This window comes from Eleutherodactylus coqui, chromosome 12 (genome assembly GCF_035609145.1).
Source record: "Eleutherodactylus coqui strain aEleCoq1 chromosome 12, aEleCoq1.hap1, whole genome shotgun sequence".
Lineage (NCBI taxonomy): Eukaryota > Metazoa > Chordata > Amphibia > Anura > Eleutherodactylidae > Eleutherodactylus > Eleutherodactylus coqui.
In genome coordinates, this window is record NC_089848.1 from 126919453 (window position 1) to 126938048 (window position 18596).

At 43.4% G+C, this 18596-nt stretch overlaps 1 protein-coding gene across 1 annotated transcript in view; it reads left to right on the forward strand.

Moving 5' to 3' along the window:
- Positions 1 to 18596, forward strand: part of PLXDC2 (plexin domain containing 2) — a 488455-nt gene that overhangs the window by 303344 nt on the left and 166515 nt on the right. The window contains exons 5-6 of the mRNA XM_066585333.1: positions 1987 to 2109; positions 3687 to 3805. Coding sequence (XP_066441430.1) covers positions 1987 to 2109; positions 3687 to 3805 — 242 coding nt within the window. The remainder of the gene's footprint in view (positions 1 to 1986; positions 2110 to 3686; positions 3806 to 18596) is intronic.

The following is an 18596-nucleotide window of genomic DNA, read 5'->3' on the forward strand; positions in this document are numbered from 1 at the left end:
TGCATAGATAGATAGATAGATATGAGATAGATAGATAGGAGATAGATAGATAGATAGATAGATAGATAGATATGAGATAGATGCATAGATAGATAGATAGATATGAGACAGACAGATAGATAGATAGATAGATAGATAGATAGATATGAGATAGATAGATAGGAGATAGATAGATAGATATATAGGAGATAGATATGAGATAGATAGATAGATAGATAGATAGATAGATGCATAGATAGATAGGAGATAGATAGATAGATTTAGGTATGACATAGACAGAAAGACATCCAGGTAGAATACTTGTATATTAAGCAACAAAGAAACAGTTTTTGCATCTGATTGTGTTTCCATTATGTAGAGGTTAGTACCTACCATCAGTGGTCCAGGGAAGGACAACCAGTGAACCAGTGGCAGGGTCTTGGACACCCAAAATTCATCGAAACTGTACACAAAGGTGCTGCTAATAATGTGTCACACAATACCTGAGGGCACCATCAGAGATCTGGTGGAGTAAATGCCTCGACAGGTCAGAGAGGTGAATGTGCAGAGTATTAGCCTGGTGGTTGTAATCTTACGGCTGTTTGCTATATGCTGTAAAACTATTAGATCAAAGGCAGTAAAATAAGACGATAATAAACTAAAAGACCTCAGTTGCCTATATTAAAGTACAGAATCTTAAAGGGCCACTCCCGTGATTTGTATATTCATTTATCATGTAACTATCCCCCAGTATATATAAGTCAGCTACTGTTGCCTTGGTTAGTTACCTCTATCTGAGACTCCGGCCTCTTCCTCCTCACATTGCCATGTGATCTCAGTTCAGACGAACTCAGATCTACTTGGATTTATGTATTCATTTTCTAGTCAATTTCTCAGTCTTTGTGATGTTATTACATGGATCTACCATAGAAACTGTCTAGAGGGACACAGACACTTCTGTCACTGTTACTGATCATGATCACAAAGGTCCTGTCACACAGTTATAATAGAGGAGATCACAGTTCATCCTTCTGACTATATACGCATGGGCTGTAGTAAATTTTGGTTGATATAGAATCATAGAGTGGTAGATTTGAAGGGACCTCCAGGGTCATCGGGTCCAACCCCCTGCTCAGTGCAGGATCACTAAATCATCCCAGACAGATATTTGTCCAGCCTTTGTTTGAACACTTCCATTGAAGGAGAACTCCTCACCTCCTGTGGCAACCTGCTCCACTCATTGATCCCCCTCACTGTCTAATATCTAATCTGTGTCTCCTCCCTTTCAGTTTCATCCCATTGCTTCTAGTCTTTCCTTGTGCAAAGGAGAATAGGGCTGTGACAGCCCTTCAGATATTTGTAGACCGGTAGGTAGAAGGTAATGACAACTAAGCTGTCTTCCCTAGCAGGCAGAAATGATATAGCCGTAACTAATACCATCCTGATGCATCATGGGAAATTGAAAGTAAAAAATCGCAGCTTGTGTCTAATAAGCATCAGACAGGGGGCTGCACTGCATAGAAATTGCTGCAATACACAGAGGAGACCTCTAGAGTGTGACAGGTGGGAGGCACAAGGATGGAAAAAGTATTTTCGCCAGAGTGGCCTTTTAATTATCTCTTTACCGTGACTCATAAATATCTCTGGAGTTTCATAAAGTACAATGGAAGTCATTCTGATGGCATACAATGCAATCCAGTAAGGCACAGATGCAGAAAAGTCAGCAAACTCTCCGTAAATGCGGATGACTTGGCAATATGTTACAGCATATGTCTGTCAGACCTACAAACAGATGTGATTCCCTCCGCTCTGCAGTATCTGAACCCCTGTAATCCTACAAAACACGGAAAGTAGAAGTAATAGACAAATCTGTGGCACGTAGTAGATCAGGACAGCGATAAACCGGCCTCCCGGAGGGCCCGGGCTGCTGCCGTTAGCATTTTCTAGTGCCTGTTGTTGAACTCGTTACCAGAAGTCTGATTATAATATCCGTTCTGCTTTCCTCAGGTTTTATGTATACAGGAGAAGTTGTTCATCGGATGCTCACCGCAACCCAATATATCGCTCCCCTGATGGCCAATTTCGATCCAAGCGTCTCCAGAAATTCTACAGTCAGATACTTTGACAACGGTATGTATGAGATGCGGAGCTGATATTTATGTCCTGAGCATGTGATGCAGCGCCGCCGTCTACGAGTGTCACAGAGTCAGCAAATAAAGCGTGTCTGCTGTGTGCTGAACAGATACACAAACCTCCTCATATACAAATGTAACCATTGTTAACATGACTGTGGTATGGCATTGTACTCTGAGTGATCACACAATGCCTATGAGGGACTAAAAATATGTAAGAATGAGGTGTAAAAAGTTTTATTATTAGAAAAAATTAATTAAAAGCTACAAAAAAAATCGTTTCCCCGTATTTATAACAGAATGTGTCTATAAAGGTCCGATCTATCAAAGTAATGCATTTTTTATCCCATACGGTGAACGTCGTCAGAGAAAAGAAGTATACGACGCCAGAATTACGCCTTTTTTGGTCATCATGTCTCCAAAAAAAAGTTATAAAAAGCTATTAAAAACTCAAATGTACTCCAAAATGGTACCAATAGAAACTACAGGAAACTCTGTCAAAAATGACTCCTCACACAGCTATAGTGACAGAAAAATAAAATACGTTACGGCTGTGAGAAGATGTCGGCAAAAAGAAAATAAGAAATGTTATTATTTTAAAAGTAATGCAGCAAAAAAAAACCAAAAAAACCTAAATTTGGTATTGTAATCATATGTGTGCCGTAAAGATAAGCCCCCGAAAAGGACAGAATAACGTTTTCTTTTTTGATTTCACAAAAATAAAATAATTAAAACTTGTTATTTGTACAGCGCCAACTTATTCTGCAGCGCCTACAGGTCATTTATTTATTTCCCCCCACTCCAGCAAGCTGGGGGCTCATTTTACCAACCTCAGAAGGATGGAAAGCTGAGTTGACCTTGAACCCGCTACCTGAACCATGCAGGGATTTAACCTGCAACCTTCAGGTCGTGAGTGAGAGCTTAGGACTGCACACTGCTGCCTTAACACTCTGCGCCACACGAGGCTCTAAAAAGCCCTGACACAGCTACATTGATGGATAAAGAGTAGAGATGAGCGAGTATACTCACTAAGGCACATTACTCGAGCGAGTAGTGCCTTAGCCGAGTATCTCCTAGCTCGTCTCTAAAGATTTGGGGGCCTGTGCAGGTGACAGATGAGTTGCGACGGGGAGCGGGGGGAGCGGGCGGGAGAGAGGGAGATCTCCCCTCCGTTCCTCCCCGCTCTCCCTCGCCGCTCCCCGCCCCCCACCGGCCCCCGAATCTTTAGAGACGAGCGGGGAGATACTCGGCTAAGGCACTACTCGCTCATCTCTAGTAAAGAGTTATAATTTATTGAAAGTGAGGAGGGGAGACCACAAATGAATTAAAAATAGTCTGGTGATATTAAGTGGTTAAGAATCGATGTGGTTTTGAGCCCAGATATCCCATTTAATCCTAAAGATGTAAACCAAATTCAGAAGACAATGGGTTGAAGCCTCGTTCTCTCTAGTAGCACACAGCTGATGAATGTCATCTTACCCTTGACTTTGAGGGAAGGGAAGAGTTGCATGTACAGTAATGTTTAGAAATCCAGCATGTTGGAAAACATTCCTTATACATCCATTACTTTTCCAGGCACGGCTCTCGTGGTTCAGTGGGACCACGTCCATCTGCAAGACAACTACAGTCTCGGTAGCTTCACCTTCCAGGCCACTTTAATCAACGATGGTCGAATAGTGTTCGGATACAAAGAGGTAAGTCAATAAAAAATGATTGTTGCTCATATCAATGGAATTCCTTTGCAGATGCAAGCATTGCTCAGATGTTCCTTCTCCTCTATACCACAATATCGGGCTTTTCCATAAAAAGGTATGATTATTATTAGAGATGAGCGAGCGTACTCGCTAAGGCAAACTACTCGAGCGAGTACCTGCCCGCTCGTCTCTAAAGATTCGGGTGCCGGCGGGGGAGAGCGGTGAGTTGTGGGAGTGAGCAGGGGGAGCGGGGGGGAGAGAGTGAGAGAGAGATCTCCCCCCCGTTCCTCCCCACTCTCCCCCGCCGCTCCCCACCCCCCGCCGGCGCCCGAATCTTTTGAGACGAGCGGACAGGTACTCGCATAAGGCACTACTCGCTCGAGATGTTTGCTCGCTCATCTCTAATTACTATCTAAAGGCAAAATTACAGGCACACACAATGTAACTACACAAAAACAGTTGTACAGTTCATGTCTTTTATTGAGCACATTGAGTAACATCCACAGTGCAGGGAGAAAAGTAAGTGAACCTCTGTGCTAATAAATTCTCCAAGAGCTAATTTTCAAAAGGTGTTTTAATTAACCCCTTCCCTTCCCATGACGTAAGGGTACGTAATGGGAGCGGGGTACTTCCGCAACTGGACGTACCCTTACATCATGGGGATAGCGTGAGATCATGACAGATCTCGTGCTATCGGACAGTGGGAGCTGGCTGTCACTGATAGCCAGCCTCCCACTGTTAACACCTTCCCTGCCGCAATCTATGAAGATCGCGGCAGGGAAAGGGTTCACAGAGGGAGTGCGCTCCCTCTGTGACGTCAGCGGGCTCTCGCGATGTAATCGTAGAGAGCCGGGCTGGTTGCCGTGGTAACAGGACGCCACCTACAGGCGTCCGGTTTTACCATTGCCTATGATCGCTGTAATAAGCGATAAGGCATTGCAGGAGGGAACTCCTGCAATGCCTTATCACAGCGATCAGAGTTGTTATGATGTAAGTCCCCCAGAGGGACACAAATGGTGTAAAAAAAAAGATTAAAATAATGTATAAAAAAATAAAAACTGGAAAAAAACTCTTTTTCATGGTTTTTCTTATATTAGCATAAAAAAACAATGGTACCAATTAAAACTACAGCTCGTCTCGCAAAAAATAAGCCCTCACAGAGCTCTGTCCATTGTAAAATAAAAGTTATAGGACTTTGAATGCAGTGATTTAGAAAAAAAAGATTTCCAAAAAAAGGGTTTTTATTGTACAAAAGTGTAAAAACTTAAAAAAAAAAGAGAATTTTAATATCGTTCTAATCGTACCGGTCCGCAGAAAAAAATGTATTGTATCATTTATGCTGCATGATTAACGCTATAAAAAAAAGAAAAATCTATTGCAGAATTGATGCGTTTTCTCTTCCTGCGATCATGAAAAAAAATAATAAAAGTTTTACGATATAGTCTATGTACCCAAAAATGGCACCTGTAAAAACTACAGTTCGCCACGCCAAAAACAAGCCCTTGTACGGCCGCGTCAACGGAAAAATAAAAAAGTTATGGCTTTTGAAAAATGGAGATTAAAATCTGCCAAAAATTGTTTGGTCCTTAAGGCCAAAATAGGCCGCGTCCTTAAGGGGTTAAGGAGATGAGATTGGAAATATAGGTTTCACAGGAGCTTTGCCCATTGCATAAAGAAACACACAGCCTGGTTACTGATAACTCTGCTCTTCTCAAGAAAGATTAGTTAAGGTGAAACATGTCTTGTTGCCAACGACTTTCAGAACCCCTCAGAAGATGTGTTATAGAAATACATGTGGTTTAAAAAGGCTACAAAATCTTTGCTAAAGACTAGTGTTGAGCGAAATGAACCAGTGGAATTCTATTTCAGGTCAAATTTTGCTAAAAGATTGGTTTGGCACAAATCTGAACCAAGCTTTTTGCAAAGTTCTACCCGAAACCGGGTTCTGCTGGTTGGGTTCCCTCAAATCTGATCCTGAACCCTGGTGTTTAATCTTTATACATTATGCATTATACAGGGCTTTTATGGCTCTTAGACAATGCCATACATCAATTTTAGGGCTTTTGGTAAACTTCCAGTGCGGCTCAAACTAATTTAGACTGAACCAAATGTTTTGCCAATTTTCAGCAGAGCCAAACTTTTCAAAAGTTCATTCACGCTACTAATGACCTTGGTGTACATCAATGCTCAGTTATACAAACTATCTACAAATAGAAAAAAATCAGGACTGTTGCCACTCTCCCTGGAAGTGGGCATCCTCTTAAAGCGACCCTTTGGTTACCGGACATAATTCTGTTTAGGGGCCACAGGGTGGAGGTGGTGTAATAATAGTGCTCAATTTTTTCCTCAGTCCCTCCGTTACACCTGGTTCTTATCTTATCTTTTTTGGGTGGAAAAGATGGCCACCGCCATCTTTAGAGTACATAATAACCCAAACTGCATTGGTAGTGTTAGATACCAATGCACTATATCTTCTCTGTGATTAGCCTGCACTGCTCACATGATCAGTACTGGCCAATCACAGAGCAGGTCTAGTCAGAAAATAGCAGTGGCTGCCTGAAAATAGGGCAGGAAGTGGCGTAACTGAAGTAGAAGATTAAGTGCAGGTAATAGAACACCTCCACCCACTGGTCCCGAAACAGAATTTTGTCACTTTAAGATCACTGTAATGCGCAATCCAGAAAGAGGTGAGAAAGAGTCCAAGAAGAACAGAAAAAGACCTTCACAAGATTTTACAAACTTCAGAGATCTCTGTTCATGTAACCACTATTAAAAACTCACAAAGCAAAATGGTTCTCATGGAAGGACATCAAGAAGGAAGCTACTGCTGTCTACAACAAACCATTACAGTATTCTGAACTTTACATGAAAGCACAGTGCTTGTCCTATACTGTTCTTGTCAGGACCGGCGGCTCGCAGGTCCTCCATGCCCACACTTCCAGACCTGTCACCCAGGCAGCTGTCGTGCAGCGCAAGTGAGCCCCAGTCCTAGTTACCGCCTCTTGCTGCCACGCTCCTCCTCACCGCCGGGTTCTTAGGGACGCGGCAGGTGCCACCCGGCGCCGCGTCCTCAGCACCATGGCAACCAGGCACGCGTCTATCTCCGCCTGTCCTGCAGGGCTGGGGGTGGGTTATCCAGAGCAGCTGTGTGTATTCTGTGACTATCAGACTCCTTGCCCAAATCAGCTGCTGGGGTGGGAGCTCTAACAGCATTTAAACGTGCCTGTGTGCTCATATCCCTGCCAATGTTAGTTTGGTCTTCCAGCTGTACCCGCGTCTTTCTTGTGTTTTGACTTCCGTTTTGACTCTCCACCTTCTGACCCATCTTGCCTTTGCCTGACCCTTTTTGTACCGCGTACCCTCTCATTGCCGACCCGGATCGTCTGACTTGCCTTAGTGTTACTTGTTCCAGTGTCTGTCTGTTTCCAGTCCCTGTGTCCCGCTTCCTTAGTCTAGGGACCGTCATCCAGTTGTCACCCTAGGGCTCAGCCCAGTGGGCAAGTAGGTAGGGGCAGGGGTTGTGGGCTTTCAGGGACTTCCAGTATCCCGGACCCCAGTCCTGACAGTTCTGTGCTCAAGTGAAACAAAAGTGGACTTTTCATCACAAATGTACAAACTGTAAACAGAAGAGAAAGAATGCTGCCCACCAACACCAAGTCCTCATTCTATTCTATCATGTATCATTGTTAGCCATTAAAAGGTCTCCTATCTACAAGATTACGTGGCTTCTCTTGCTGGGAACAATCATATTCATTCTATTCTATGAAGCCTGTTTGAGGGAGATCATGGTTTGGGGTTTATGGTGGAAGGAGCATCATGCTTTGGGGCTTATGGTAGAGAGGGCATCATGGTTTGATTGTATCAGTTGTATCAAGCCATCTTGATACAATCAAGGCCACCACCAACATTACTATCCCAGAACTGAGAGAAGCAGTGAAAGATGGGAAGTCATGGAGAACATGGTTCCATAAAGTGACTGAAGGCCGGTTGCGACTAAGGGGTAATCATCATGGTTTGGGGCTTATGGTGGATGGGGCATCATGTTTCTGGATTGTTTTGCTGCCTCAGGACTGGATACCTTGTAATCGCTGAGAGAACAATGAATTCCAGGACAAAACAAAACAACATTTTAGCAGGGAACGTCAGGGCAGCCCTCCATGACCTCAAGCTGAAGGGACGTTGGCTGATGCAGCAAGACAAGCAACCAAAATAGACAAGAAAATCGACTAAAGAATGCCGAAGAAAAAAACAAGATTTGTGTTTTGGAACTACTAAGCTGACCTTTTACGCTGTATGCACACAGACGAGAGCGAGTTGCGCCTGAGATTCAATATCCACGTGATTCCGCAATTTCACCTGAAAAAGAACACATCTGAAGCTAATTAGGCTTATTAGCCATTTAAATTGGGGCGTGGCTGTGTCCGGCGTCCATGTGAAACCACCAGGCGAGTGCAAGAATTACAGTAATTTGCGCAAAAACATAAATGTGTTGTCCATGGTGAAAATGTGCTGCGTTACGTAAGTATTTTTGTGCATACGCTCATGTGAAGCGGTCCTCACAAGTGCGATATCGTTCTGCTTCTCCCGGACAGATATCATACTCATCTGTGTAAATACACCTTCAGGGCTTCTTAAGATGATTGGGATTTTGTCCCGTTTTGCGGCCATGATTGTCAAAACGGAGTTAAACAAAACCACTGATTTCAATGGTTTCCTTTTCACTAGCGGGATTCTTGTGCGTTAATACTACGTTCTAGAGAGATGGGGCAGGAATAGAATTGAGCGAACGTACTCTGCATAGCTTGATGCTCGTTTAAGTATTAGCGTACTCGATGGTGCTCGTACTCGAACGAGCATCAAACCGTGTTCGACCCCGCCCCAGGTTTTGGCTCCTCCCTGCTGTGACGTGCCTGTTTTGGAGCGTCAAAAAAACACTCCTTTGTTGCACAAATACGTTTTTGCGCTTACGTTCGTCTGAAGCAGCTGGATTTACATGACCATATTTACATGCGCAGTAAATAGAACCCATTGATTTTGGGTCCTTTTACAAGCATGTTTTTTCACGTATGCAATTCCATTGTGCAAAAAATAATGCAACATCTATTTTCCTGTGCATTTGTTAATTAGGCTAATTAGCCATTTCAAACTCAGACTATCGGACAAAGCGAAAAATCGCTCATGTGAATGAACTGATTCAAATGAATGGGCTCTTGTGCGAGTTCTGCCCATCTCAGAATCGGACTGAACTCGCATGGGAACACCACCTGTGTTAATACACCCCTACCCTGTGAGATGCTGTAGAAAGACCTGAAGAAGGCTGAGCACACATGGCATCCCAGAAATATTGATGAACTGAAACACACTTGCAAGCAGGAACACCCCAAAATTCTGCCTCAACATTGTGTAATTTGCAGAAAGCGTTGGGTGGAGGCGGACGAACGGGGAGATGGTTGTACCTGCCATAAATGTTTAAGATTAGATCTTCCTTAAAACAACCACAAAGGAACAATTATTAGTTATCACAGACAGTTTATTGTATTCAGTGTCGTTAATCCATCATCAGTGTTTCGGCTTTCTACTAATTATACGGTATTATTACAAAACCTCCACAATTGGAACTGAAGAAAACAAAGTCAGCGGGCTCCGAACAGATTAGAAGCTTATGTTTGGTAATGAGTGTAATGTAATCTAATGATCGCTAAAAAAGCAAAACAATCCAATTGGCATTAAATGGCTTGTCCAACTGCATATTATAAGCCGAATGGCGATGCAGACCCCAACTATTTTTTTGCCTAGGGATTTCCGATAGCCTCGATGCGGCAGCGCTCTAGTTAATCCTTCTTTTAGGGCCATTTGCAGTAATGCTGATCTAACGTCATTGTCATCCAGTCCCGTTAATTCTCTTTGCAGTTCTTTGATTTTCCTCGGAATGTTCCTTTTTCCTTAATAAGTCACAACTGAGAGGTTTTTGCAATTTAAGGTTCTTGTGTGCTCAGCTGAGGATATTATAAGTCAGGCAGAAGATCCCATCTTTTCTCATTTATCCTTGTTCTTTACAAGTGTTCGGAGAGAGAATGAAGGGTCGTTTGTTTCCACGCCTGCAAATGTGTCTTTATTTAAGGAACTTAATGAAATGATGGTATCTTGACTTTGTATTTAATTTGTATATTCTGGCCACACAATCACAAGTAAACTGTCACGTCCCAGCTGGGGAAAAACGCAAAGTCCTGCACGGGCGTCACCAGACAGGACTAAAACCCAACTAAACAAGACAAAGACAGACTAAACCGGGCGGACAGGATGAATATAACTCTTGAGCATACCTTCCTTAAATGAACAAGGACATTGGTGGACCCTGGTCTAAAAGTAGGACAATCGTCCTGACAAGGATGGCGCCACGTCTCGTACCTACTGGGCCTGGACTGTCCCTGGATGACAATAAGGGATAACCGGGCACAAGGATAAGTTGGATAGGGAACACTGCCACACTAAAAGCACAAAACGAGACACAGATTCAGGAGTCCACACACCTATGAGTGAAAGGGAATCAGACATCCACACACCTATGGAGGGAAGGGAATCGGACATCTGCACACCTATGGAGGGAAGAGAATCGGACATCCACACACCTATGGAGGGAAGGGAATTGGATCACACACCTACACCTGCAACAGATCGACAAGACAAGCCCCTAGCATTTGAACAGAGAGGAGCACTCAGGACAAATCACGGGCACTCACCACCAACAGATGAGTGGGACAAACAAACATGGACCAGGAGTCCGACTACTAATCAGATGGGTGGATAAGACATACAAACAACCAAACTGAAGAGCAAGTGAACAGATGAAATAACAGACAAACTAATGAAACATAGCAAGGCATGCATGCATCAACATAACACACAAACTTGACCAAGAAGAACAGAGCTCGGAACAGACAGACAAACTGAGCTCTGGTAAGGCAGCATGCACACCATTGGCAAAATAACCAGTGCTCATAGCAGGGCGGTCGAATTTTATAGTTTAATGATATCTCTGATTGGTCAACCCAGGAAACTGCCTCCCAGACAACCAATCAGAATATGAAGTGCAGGGAATAGTGCAGGAGATAAGAGAAGAGAGGAACCCTGGCAGCCAAAACCAGATACTTCTGCAGTAACCTGCACACTGCAAAGGTGATTGGCTGGCTGGACTATGACAATACAGATAGACAGATGAACAGTCCAGACTACCGGCCAATTCACACCGTGACATGAACCCAATGTCTGGTGGTGATGAGGCTCTACTTGGAAGCATCTGATACCACTCACCTTGTCTGACATATCAGGGTTAGGGACCCTTATTATCCTTATAGCAGGGGGTCCTGCAGCTTTGCCAAGTGGGATACCACCACCATAACCTCTTAAAGTGAACCTGTCACCTGCCTAACACACCAGAGTGTGACAGAGAATCGGGTGAGGTATTTTTCAGTATTTTTCCTACTCACCCGCTTCTTAGTTGCTGCGGTGCCCACCTGTGATGTCCACAAAAATATGATTCTTCATAGGCGGGCACTTCGGAGACCAGGAAGAGGGTGAGTATGAAAAATGCAGCCCCCGGCTCCCTGTCATCTTTGGGAGGGGGTTCTTGTTTTTACATACTGTGAGTCAGTACGATTATGATTATATCAAATCTATATAGTATTTTATTTCTGCTCTGCTACTTTAAAACAGTGAAATATCTTTGGAGATATCTACTGAGTTGTGGGGGGGGGGGGCTTGTTTTTTGTGGGACATAATGTAGTTTCTACTCATACCATTTTGGAGTACATATGACTTTTTGGTAGCTGTTTATCAATTTTTTTTCTTGGAGACGGGGTGACCAAGAAAAAAAATCGCTATTCTAGCGTTGTGTTTTTTTTTTCTGATGACCGTACGAGATAAATAATGCGTTACTTTGATAGATTGGACTTTTATGGACACATCAATACCAAGTATGCTTTTATTTTATTTTTTTGCATAGAATTTTTTATTATAATGCAATGCTTGTGCCTTTTTATGGAGCGGAGCAATAAGGGTGTATTTATATGACCCCCTAGGGGGGAGTCCTATACATAACTGTCTCCATGCCTTAGTTGCCAACTGCAACTTCAAGGGTCTACTCCTACAAGTATATAGGACTTTATAATCGTGTACCCTTACACTGGGGCAGCACACTTAAAGGGATATTCTTGGCTCTTTTAAAATGATGACCTATTCTCTGGATAGGCCATCAATATGGGTGTTTGCCACTTGATACCCTCGTTCACCAGCTGGTCATCAGGCCCGCTGTTCAGTGCAGTAGGGCGGCCATCATAATCAGTTAACAGGAGGAAATGGGAACACCACAATGCTTTTCTACTTCCTGCCCAGGACAGGATGTCAATACCAGGAGCAGGAAGTGGAATAGCAGTGCGGTTCAATGGGAGTGAAGCCAGCGTCGGCACTTCTCCCCTTATCCACTGATTACAACGTCTGGCCTGCTGCACTGGACAAGAGGCTAGACAGTTAGCTACTGAACAGGGTTCCTGAACAGCAGACCTGCGTCCATCAACTACTGTTGACCTATCCTTTAGTTGAAAAGAGCTCAGAATATCCCTTTAACCTCTTTAGTGGCACGCCTGGAAAATCTTCGGGGCTTGCTGCACTGACCCTGTAGTTAAACTGCCGAAGATTTCCGTGGACAGCTCTAGTGCTGAAATGCTGGCCAGGACACACAATCATTGTGCCACTGTACACGTTTGCCACTCCGAATTACCTCAGGAAAATCTTCTGGGCTTGCTGCTCTGACATGGTAATAATAAACCTGCCATTGAAGGGGTTAAAGGGAACCTGTCACTTGCCTAGAGCACCATAAACTAACTTATACTGCTGTTAGGCAAGGCATCAGGGAGCTGGATTCTGTATTTTCATTCTCACCCACTTCCTGTTAAGTCCTCACGCAGAACGAAAATCTAACTCTTTCCTTAACAAGTCTATGGGAGAGCGCGCGCACAAGACTCAGAAAAAGTCTGATTTTCTGCGGACTTTAATCTGTGCCCTGGATGAAGGAAAAGACCAGCGACCACTATGGCGCTAATTTACCTCCATGAATAAATGTCACTTATAAGTAGTCGTTTTCCGATTCAACCCGCTGTATGCGCAACAAGAGCGCAATTATAGGATCACTGATACCAGTGTTAGGGAGATAATCTGCTCTTCATGGCATAATTAGCATTTACCTTCATACAGAGGTGCAGGAATCTATTGTGCCAGAACTGTCATTGTTTTCTTAAGAGACCCATCATTGTTAAAGTCCTTGAAGTGAAACTTTAGAATCTCCAGGCACAATCAATGGACTGAATAGAGAAAAGTATAATCCATTCAATGAGGGAATTCATTCCGTGTTGAATATTTGACAACTGTTCTCCTACAGAGCCGCATTGAACCAGCGACAATGATGATAAGTGCAAATGGAAAGACGACGTCCAGAGTTCAAACATATTTCACGTTTTCTCTCATTAAGCGGAATTCTAACGATCATCGACAAACCAAGTCCCAGCGTGCCGCGGGAGCCATTGTGGCGCCTGAAAACCTTATTTGCTGACCGTGCATGTGTTTGCATTAAGCCATGCATGAGTCATTGTACAGCTTTACATGTCATTATTGCCGCTCTGAACGCCTGCCGCAGCGCTCAAGGAGAGTGTGGAAGCCTGTGGAAATGTTGTCCTGCTGGTGGAGGCTGGAGAAATGTAAAGTGAGACTCGGATTTACTGCCGCGGACAAGTGAAATAGAGCAGATGACAGAGAGCAAGGGAGATGATGATGCAATGACATTAAGGAAAAAGAGGTGGCGCTATAGCATCAGTACCAAACGGGATTCTACTTTATAGAGCCTGGTTTTACCAACCAGCGGCAGGGGCCATGTTGTCTACCTACTGGCCAATTCTCTTTTAAAGGGGTGGTTTTATTAAATCACAATGTTCTGTTTAGATTTTCTTTCCTGCACTAGCGCCAATCCAGTCTTGAGTGCGTCTTTGTATGGTAAAACCATGGTTTTGGGGGTCATTGTGCTTTCCCAAGGTTAAACTTCTTCATTTTTGTGACTTGTGGTATCCCGATAGGGAGAATTAGAATTGGGCTTGAATGGGGCCAACTTGCAATACCTGCCACAGCCCAACTGACAACAGTGGCCCCTTTTTTTGTCTATGGACCATTTCAGAACCGCCACCGATCGTCTTCTTCTTGGAGCCCCTTTTTGTTCTTCCACCTTGCCCACGACATTCCTGTCCACTTTCCACATTACACATCAGTAGTCAGACACTGCAGGATGCTTTGTGATTGGCAGCTGCTGCTCATTCGTGCATCTGGTAGTCTAAGAATTGCCAGAGCCATTGTGCAAGTATGAAGGCAGGCTATAGGAACAATCAGAATGGCAGTCAAACTTGGAGAACAAACAACATCAGGTAATATAACTCCAACTCCAGTCCCTGGACAAATAACACTCCGGGGACGCTGGGGGGCGCCTTAAAGGTGTTGAACTGAAAGCAACTTTTATCAATAGAATAGGTGATAAAAGTCTGATCAGTGGAGGACTCACGGTTGAGACCCCAGTGATCCTAAGAATGTCCTCTTCTTCCCATCACTATGAGGTCACTGCACCCATCTGCAGAGAGGAGGAGTCGTGTATGCATGCGCCACTCCATTCATTTCAACGGGGCTGACAACAATAGCCTAGTACAAGTGCTAGGCTATCAACGGCAGCCCCATGGATCACCACCACGCATGCACGTCCGCTGTTCCATTCATTCCCCTCAGAAGATACAGTGAGCCCACAATGAGGAGAAGAGGGGACACAGAATCGTTAGGGATACTCAGCGGTGAAACCCCCAACAGTAGACTTTTAGCACCTATTCATAGGATAAAAGTTGTTTTTGATGCAAACTCTTTAAGATACCTCCTCGAATTTTACATGTTATGCAAGATGATTGTTTTACTTGGTGATCTTTAATTGTTATCGAAGTGCTAGAAACATCTAATGAGTTGCAGTCACTAGATATGTTTAATGGAAGGAGACAGGTGGAGGTAGTCATTTTAGAAAAGACTTTCATTCTTCATGCTTGGGGTTGGACCCTTCTTCCCACCAATCAGACACTTATGGCCTCTGTATACCATAAAAGTTGACATAAAAAACTTTTTAAATAGCAAACTTTATGGCACCGATGGAATTATGCAGCTTTCCAAAACATCTTCCCACGCATCATCTTCTTCATCGTACAACGAGTACAAGAAGGAGTAAACAATTCAGCCTCTTTGTATATTCTGTTCTGTAGATATCAATTGTATTCCTACGTCTATCTTTGTGTAGAAGTAGAGGCGTAATTTTCCTGGGTTTCAAAGCCGAATCTAAACAGGGCCCCTTGATAGAGATGAGTGAACTTTTCAAAAGTTCGGTTGGGCTGGTTCGCTGAATTTTGTCAAACAGTTCAGTTTTGTCCAAATTAGTTCAAACCAAAAATTCATTAAATACTGTTTAAGAGGACGGAGACAATGATGATGGTGGTGGTTCAATGAATGGGACTCAGTGGTTAGAACTGTTGCCTTGCAGTGCTGAGGTCCTACATTCAAATCTGACCAAGGACAACATCTCTATGGACCTTCTAAAACTCCATGCAGATGTTGTTCTTGGTCAGATTTGAATCTAGGACTCTAGCACTGTAAGGCAACAGTACTAACCATGTTTCTACCATGAACCACCATGCTTCTACCATGAACCACCATGCTTCTACCATGAACCACCATGCTTCTTTTGCCTTTTCTTGAGCAAAAGAAACACAAAAAGAACATGCATACTCCATGCAGATGTTGTCCTTCAACAGATATGAACTTAGAACTCCAGTACTACAAGGCAACAGTGCTAACCACTAAACTACCATGTTTCTTCTACTACTCTTTATTCCCTCTTCCTCCTCTACAAGAGTAAAGGCCCTTTTACACATAATGATTATCGCTCAAAATTTACTCAAAAGCCAACTTTTGAGCGATAATCGTTGTGTATAAATGTGTCCATCTTTCACTTTTCTGCCGAACGATAATTATAAGTTCGGCACAAAATCCATCATTCAGCAGAAAAGCTAATAAGAAGGACCGCACTCTGTGTTCTGCCTGGGGTGTGCTGATTACATTGTCTCAGCTATCAGTGGCAGAACAAAGGGAATGTATTCAGAGAACAGACAACCCGCTGTTCTCTGAATATAGCTCCTGAGGACTCACAGGCATTGCTTAAGCTACTAATAGGTACTAATAGGCATTAGTACCAATTACTAGTTTATGCAAAATGATCGCTCAAAAGCAATCTTTTGAGCGATCATCTTTGTGTGTAAATGGGCCTTAAAACAAGCTCTTCTTTATCTTCTTTTCCTGCAGGAAGCAGCAGCTTGGGGGCTCAGTGGTTAGCACTGTTGCCTTGCAGTGCTGGGTCTTAGGTTTAAATTTGACCAAGGGCAACATTTGCAGTGAGTTGTACAATATGGAGATGTTGTCCTTTGTCAGATTTGAACCCAGGACCCAGCACTGCAAGGCAACTGCAAGTGCCACATCTATTGAACGACCACGCCATCTCTGGTGGTTCCATTTTTAAAAATGGAGTGCGTGCAACACCATACAATTCTAAATGAGCCAAGGCTAGAGTGTCTGGATGACAGGCAAAACCGTTTAAAAGGGGCAGATGCACCTTTTGATAGGGACATTGTTCACGTTGGGCATCAGGGTACATGCCCTGACTCTTGCACTGTTATGGGGGCATTATCATAGGGCCCTGTCTACAATAGCAGTGCTGCAATGTAACACTTCTGTTGTTATCAGTGCTAGAGGCAGCCAACAGAGGGAGTTCTATTTTAAAGGTCACTTCGGGGACACCTTTTCTTCTTTCCCCAGGGTACAATTGGCATACAGTGCAAAAAATAATACTTACCAATCCCTTCATTGATGACAGAGCCGCTCTGCTCCAGTCCCCCGTTGTCCCCCGTTGTCCACCGTGACTTCCACTGTTGAATTCTCCTGCATCCGCTGTACGGACTGAATGTGACAGTGATTTCTGGTCTGCTGGAGGATCGGGCTAGTCACAATGCAGATTACTTAAGACAGAGTGGATCAACTGTCTCATCGATGACGGGATCAGTCAGTATATTTTTTGCCCCAATACACCCTGTATGCCAGTTGCACCCCCAAGAAAATGATCAAATGTTTCCCCAAAGTGGGCCTTGAAATTACCATATTTTTCAGAAAGCAAACTTCTGCTGCAAAGTCCTTGCGTCTTAAAGTGGCCACACACATTATACTAAAGTTGTTAAAAATGCACTATTTCTACCAAAAAGATCATTTGTCTGGTGACATTTTACGATAACTGGCATGATTTTAGTCGACTGATGACAGACTGTTATGATCTGAAAAAAAGTTACCCACATTCGAAATTATCATCCAATGGTCGGAAGAAAGATGTTCCATTCTTACAAAAGATCATCCATTTATAAATGACCTTACTGAGCAAGAACATTCCCAGACAGATTGTCCCTCCCCACCCCAGCGTCATTGAACAGGTACGGCCAGTTGTAATGACTAAAACATACTCAGGTGTGTTTGGCTGCACCAGATCATCGTTCATTCAACGGTTGTTCAACTACTAACCTACTTCTATCTAATAAGCATGGCCACCTTATAATCTGCTGTCAGGGGGGCCTGGTAGCATCGGGAGCTCCTTAAGACCCCTACATACGTTAGACCTTTGTTATCCAAACCTGCCAAGAATGGTGGGGTTGGTTGACTGATTAATGTGTATGGGGACGGCTCAGCTGCACCCTGAGAGATGATGCAGCGGGAAAGAAGAATCGGGGGAATTTCTTCTCCAGGAGATAAGCTGGCACCGGAGCTATCTGGCTGCGGCTGACCTCTCTAAACACACGAACATTCGGCTCTGCCTAATGTTTATGTGAATTGGGCAACCAGAGCAAACAGATGTCAGATGAATGATCATTCAGTTGGCAGTTGTTGAATGTGTATTGGTAGCTTAACAATTCCCTTTAAGGAGTTGTTCCAAATTTTAAAACCTATTCAAAGGATAAGGAATAAGTGTTTGATCATTGGGGTCTAACCCTCTGTCACATGATTGCAGGATGCTGAATGGATGTCATGATAGCTGGAGGCTTAGTGAAGGCTTCCAGGCCCATCTCTATTGTATTTTTATTGCACTCTGCTTCTGGTAGGATGTAATTGGATGTAAGCATAGGCCTAATACACTGCAATATAGATTTATTGCAGTATATTGTGCAATCGGTCACATGGTTAAGTCCCCTTGTAAAACTGAAAAAAAGATTTTTAAAAATATTTATGGGAGCATGTTACTAGTTAAAATCCATGCCCCATTTTGTACATAAACATAAAAGCAAAAAGAAATGGAATAAAAGATCTCAGAAAGTCGTATGTCATCCAAAATGGTACCATTAAACAGCTCATCTGCAAAAAAAGAAGAGCCCTCACTGCTCCATCTACAGAAGATTAAAAAGGGGTTGGGGCGCAGAAACTGATGACACAAAAGCCATTTTTTGTGCACAGGTTTTAAAGCAGCAAAGTATAGCAGAAAATAAAATGTGGCTTTTCTGTGATCTTATTGACCCGCAGAATAAAGGAAGCATCGTGCTTTTATAGCAGAGGGCAGGCGGAAAAAACAGAACGGAACAAAACTATATTGGAATTGGATTTTTTTCCGTTCCACACTACTTAAAAATGTATAAAAGTC